At 33.5% G+C, this 6,080-nt stretch overlaps 1 protein-coding gene across 1 annotated transcript in view; it reads left to right on the plus strand.

Moving 5' to 3' along the window:
* Positions 1-622: 622 nt before the first annotated feature.
* USP9X (ubiquitin specific peptidase 9 X-linked) overlaps positions 623-6,080 on the plus strand; it is a 97,259-nt gene continuing 91,801 nt past the window's right edge. The window contains exons 1-2 of the mRNA XM_042782641.1: positions 623-718; positions 4,454-4,599. Of these exons, the coding sequence (XP_042638575.1) occupies positions 623-718; positions 4,454-4,599 (242 nt within the window). The remainder of the gene's footprint in view (positions 719-4,453; positions 4,600-6,080) is intronic.

A 6,080-nucleotide genomic window follows, 5' to 3' on the forward strand; every position in this document is an offset into this window, starting at 1 on the left:
GAATGTGGCTTCAGGATGAGGGGAAGATTCATTAACAACCTGCAATAATATGGGTGGCACAGCCTTGCTTGCTGAAAGTGAAGATGACTTGAAGCACTTGCTGATGAAGGTCAAAGACTCCAGCCTTCAGCATTTGCAGTGAAGACATAGTTTTGCCATTTCATAATTTAATAAAATTGGCAAAATAAGTATCGTGTTCATGTCTTTGGAGTTATCAAGAAAAAACTGGAATATTACATAATAAGGCTGTGCTCCGTATGTTTCTTCATATACCAACTTGTTTAACATTATCAGTTTGTTGTTGAATATAGTGTTGATGGAACTTGAGCTTTACACTTTGTCCCCTTATACAGCCAACTTCTGAATAGATTTACTGTTGGTATTAAGCATATTAAAATTTGAGTTTCTTAATTCATATTTTTATCTTTAAAACATGCTTTTTTTCCCTCTCTCTCTTTTGGTAGGTTATGCAATGGTCTCTGCAAGATGGTTTATTCTTGAATTGGCGCTTTTTAAGACTGACATATGCTGGTACTTCATCTTCTATAAGTGGACTATAATTTCTTTTCTGAAGACAACTACATAAGCAGACAAAATTGCAAAGATCTGCCCTGTGTCGAGTATGACAGCCACGACTCGTGGCTCTCCAGTAGGAGGGAATGACAACCAGGGCCAGGCTCCTGATGGGCAGTCTCAGCCTCCTCCCCAACAGAATCAGGTAGGATGTTGAAAATACTAGTTAAAGCTACCTTGGTATATGTATACTGTGGTGTACCAAATGATGGAGCATTTCTCAAATAAATTTTGATGTAGCCTAAAACTTTTTAAGCTTCATTTAAGAAAAGTAAACATGAGTCTTACAGAGTGAGAAAGATCAAGTGCTGTACATGGTTATGCTTGAGTATGTACCCCTTTTTTTTCTGACGTCTTCGCTGTAAATCATTGTTGAATTTAAGTATTTAAGTCCTGTGTGAATTCTGGAGCAAAAGCATTAAATCATTCATTGTAGCCTATGATTAAGACCATGGACAAATTTGTATAAGTTTTCTGTTGTTTCTTCATTAATCATTTAGAAGGTTTTATTGGTGAAACTATCTGGCCTTGGGTTTTATTTATGGAAAGATTTTAATTATAGATCTAACTTATTTTTTAATAGAGAAATTTTCAATTTTGTTTTAAGTTGTCCTCATCAAGATACTAGTCCATTTCATCAAGACTGTCACATTTACTGGAGTAAAGGTGTTTATAATACTTTAATTTTTATTATCTTTTTTGTGTCTTAGTCTATGGTAATATCTGGTTCATATTATTATTAATAAATAATATTTCTGATATTGCTAATTTGTGTTCTCCTGATCATTTTTTCCTGGTGGTTTATCAATTTTATTGAACGACTTTTGGCTTGGGTTTCTTTTTCTTGTATGTTTTCACCCCATCTCTGTTGTCTTTTCTTCCTTTGAGTTGATTTGCTATTTTTGGTATATTTTTTTCTCTTTCTGTTTTGGATGGACATTTAGTTCATTGATTTTTCAGCCTTTTATAAAATATACAACTTTATAGTAGGAAATGTTAAACTGAATGATAATACTATGCAGCTAAAACAATGCTGAGAGCTAAATTTATAGTTGAGGTGCATGTACATGAGTCACAAACGTGCTTCTTAGAGTTAGTGCAAGTTTATGTAGAATTCTGTGTAGTTAAACTTTTAGGCAAAATTATAATTTCAGAGTATATTTCTCATTTTGGAGTAAGTTCTTACTGTCCAACTGTTGTAGATTAAATCGTCTCTATCATAGGTAATGATAAAGAGCTTTGTGTCTCCCCCTCCTGCCATTTTAGAGAAGTGTGATAAAGGTTTGTATACCAAAAATTTCTATTTTTAAACCAGGACCTAGTAGAGTTCTAGTATCTTTCGCTCTCTCCTTTCTGTTTTACACTCATTGTACATGGAATCCTAACCTCTTTGCAATGTTTGTGGCTTGGATGGCTTTAGATGAAAGTTAAACTACTAATCTTTTATTTTAAGGTACACTTGATGATAATTCTCAGCACTCTTGAGTTTGTGATAATTCGGTTTGATATTTATACATCAACTTTTTCTAATAGCTTTACTTTTTTAAGATGACTAGTAATTTAAAGCAACAAAGAAAACAAATTACATTCTTAACCTGTGGATTCCTCACTTGCTCTCATATTCTCTACCTTTTAATGTTAAGATTCTAATTATTTTGTAGGATCTGATATTATTGAAAGAAGTAACCACAGAATTAATCACTGCCCAACTTAAAATTCACTTTTTGGATATGGTTTTGACATGTTGTTGTAAAGGGAGCTTCTCTAAAATGAGCCTTTTTTTTTTTTTTTAATTTAATAGAGAATATGTTAAAAAGAACCCACAGGAAAGAATTTTAGGCGCCAGTAAGTACAGTAGAACCTGCAAAAGCCAGAACCTGGTGTAAGATGGAAACCTGTCAGAGAAGGAAAACTCAAGTATATGTTAAAAATTTAGTTATAGCTCTGTTTCTGTTATCAGTAAAAGTTAAAGATGTCCTCTATTTTAATTTTTACAAAAACATCTTATGGTGTGGGAAAGCACTCACATGTTGAGTGGGAAAAAGACACTATCTTAAAACAGTATAATCCCATTTATACATTTTTGAACAGGGTTTTTTGCCTATAGAATAAAGTTCAGAAGGAAATAACTGAATATGTGATCGGTATTTATCTGTTGGTGTGATATTACAAGTAAAAGAAATATTATTTTTATCTTTACGTTTTCTAGGAGAATATATATAATACATTATCGAGAGGAAAAGGTTTTTTTGGAGGGTGGGATGGGGACTGGCTTCTAAAGTTAAGTACTTAAAATGCAAATATTTCTGTTGGGCTCCTAACACTTGAATTCTGTTTTATAAATTCTTTTGCCTTGAGACCAGCTTTATGGCACCTGTACAGTGTTGTTTCCATCCTAAGTAAATGTTTACCATTTTGTTGCTCATTGGCTATATGAATTCATATATAGTCTCTGTAACATCTTAATGGTGATATATCTGTATATCTTCATGTAAGCACTTACTTATGTGGCTGTTTATTATACAACTGTTAAATACATTCTAGTATGATGAGAGGAGCACTTCTCTAAAAGGGCCATTAATCTACAGTGCGTGGAAAATTCAGGAACATGTCAGTTTAAAATTTAGTTTGGTTCTATTTTGAAAGACTATACCGCCTGCTTTCTAAATTAAGAATAAAAACCAGTTGCTGTGAAGTCGATTCCAACTCATGGCTACCCCATGTGTGCAAAGTAGAACTACACTCTGTAGGGTTTTTAAGACTGACCTTTCAGAAACAGACGGCCAGGCTCCTCTTCTGAGGTGCCTCTGAAGGATTTTTGGACTGTTGCTTTTTAGTTAGTAGCTGAGCGCTTAACCATTGGCACCACCCAGGGACTCCGAGATTAAGAATAAAGGGTTGTAAAAGTTCATTCACTTAGTTGTGAAGATATTATTGATAACTAGAAGGGAAAGAGAAAGGTGTACTAAATATGAGGAATGAAAGAAATGAAAATGTCATATTGACATAGTCATATTGAAAGTGACGTGACTTATTTAGAAACCATAATCAAGAAGTTTTAAATAATTGTTTTGAATAGCAGTTTGAGAGTAGGGAAATTGTAGAATACAATTTTTTCCCATCAAATTAAAAAGTGAAAGTAAAAATAAACCAGGAACTTGTCAATCTGTAAAATGTGATAGTTCATACTAATAGTATAATTTCTATCATGACTCATAATAGGAAGTGTAAGCAAAGAAGCAGTATACATTGTGATTAAGAACATGTATTTTAATGTAGAATCTGCAAAACACCGTATAATGTGGATGAACTTGGAGGACATTATGCTGAGTGAAGTCAATCACAGAAGGACAAATACAGTATTAGTTCATTATTATAAAAAGTCAAGGAAAGGTTTATATATGGAAGGAAACTTTCTTTGTTCGTTACCAGGGGTGGGAGGGAACACTGAAGGGGAAAAAAAAAAGCATTGACCCATGTCTCGTTAGTTTTGTGTATTTCACTGTACATAAGTTATATTTCAGTAAAATACATTGAAAAAAATGTATTTTAGCAGTTAGACCTGTGTTCAGTTCCTGGCTATGGACTTTGAACTGTGTTTCCTTAGGCTCGTTAGTTACTGTCTGTTTTCTTATCTATTAAATGGCAGTGGAATATTTCATTAGGCTTTTGTGGATTAAATGACATTATTTTAAAGCACAGTAGCACAGAGGCTGCCTGAAACACTGCACTTTCTGCTTGAAACAACATATGATTTTAATTATTCTGTCTTTTAAAATTATATACAAGATTTTTGCTTCATCTATATTAGTATTTGAATTGGTGGATTTTGTACATATGTTACAGAAACTTACTTTAGAATATTTACTTTTTTATTAAGACTTCATCGCCTGATTCTTCCAATGAGAATTCCCCAGCAACTCCCCCAGATGAACAAGGTCAAGGTGATGCCCCACCACAGCTTGAAGATGAGGAACCTGCATTTCCACATACTGATCTGGCAAAGCTGGATGACATGATCAACAGGTGAGTTGTTTTTGCATTGTTTTTTAATGTGTGTAATACATGGGAAAACCCACCAAGTTTCTCAGCATTGAAAATGGATATGAATGAGAAAAGGGAAAGAATGGGTGAGCATGTCACAATAACTGTCTCCTTCCTAGCTAAATACTTTGTAATCCGTAGTTCTTAATCCAGGCATTTCTGTGGATTTAAAAAATGAAAAGGAATGACAATGTAAATAACTTTTTCAGATTAATGATGATGATCCTAGCTGGTATTTTTCAGACATAGAATTGTATGTGTGTCTTCCCCTTTCAAAGTTAATGAAACTTAATAAGAGAAAATTTCATTGGTAATATTGGTTGCTACGATTGCTGGATGACTTTTTGATAATCCTGGGATGATCTTGAGGTAAACCCAGGTCATAAGAAGATTGAGTTCCTTGGAGGCTGCCCCTTGTGAATCTTTGGCAAACCCTGAGGCATTTAACTACCTCAGCTATTTGTTTCTCTTGATCTTTATCTGAGGGGACAGTTTGGAGTATAATTTTTCATACTTGTAGTTCAAATACCCCCATACACACACACATACACACACAATCATATTCCTTTTAAAAATATATTTAAATAATCACTTTGATTATTTAAAAGAAAAATTTCTTTTTGGGGGGATGGGCAGTCACTTTGATATTTGACTGACGACTCCAAGAGAGTGAAAGTTTAAGCTTGTGTACAAGACAAGAAAAAGATTTAAAGAGGTCAAGGGAAGAACATGTCAAGGAACCAGACATGTCTGTGATCATCACTGTGCCTCATGGGGCAGTGGATTCAACCAAATGAGTGCTAGAGAGGTGTGGCACATTTTCCCCCACCACGAAAAGGAAAGGAACAAAAAAACACTTGATTTACTAAATTTTTTGTTATATTTCACTTTCTGTAGGCACTTGATTTACTAAATTTTTTGTTGTATTTCACTTTCTAAAAATAGGCAAATACTATACATAATGCTATACATAATGGCAGAGGAAATGGAAGCCTTTTGCATTTTTTATTTTTAAATTCTGATTATGTTAGTAATAATGGCATATTGTTAGATAGAAATACATTATGTAGGTAAAGACCTCTGTAAAATATCCCTTAAACACACACATCCCCAACCAAATTACTGTCAATACTTTGGAGAACATGCTTTCAGGTTTATATTTGTTGTTTTTAATGTTATATAGACACTTTTAAAAGAATATGTTAATTGTGATTCTGGCAGATGCTTGTAATATGACATATTTAACCAGACAAAATTTCTATAAAATTGTTCAGTGGTCCCTGACATTCCTACAGTAGAAAACATCATGAAAAAAGGTCATATTTTTGTTTTTCTATTTTGTGTGGTGGCTGGTGATTGTATTTCTTAATGCTGACTAGAGGTCTAAGTTGCACATTAGCAAATCCTCAGAAAGAGAAAAACAGTACTTTCTGTGTAAATAAAAATGATAACAGGTACATATG

This window comes from Orycteropus afer, unplaced genomic scaffold (assembly GCF_000298275.1).
Source record: "Orycteropus afer afer isolate SDZICR_OR568_19922 unplaced genomic scaffold, OryAfe1.0 scaffold00401, whole genome shotgun sequence".
Lineage (NCBI taxonomy): Eukaryota > Metazoa > Chordata > Mammalia > Tubulidentata > Orycteropodidae > Orycteropus > Orycteropus afer.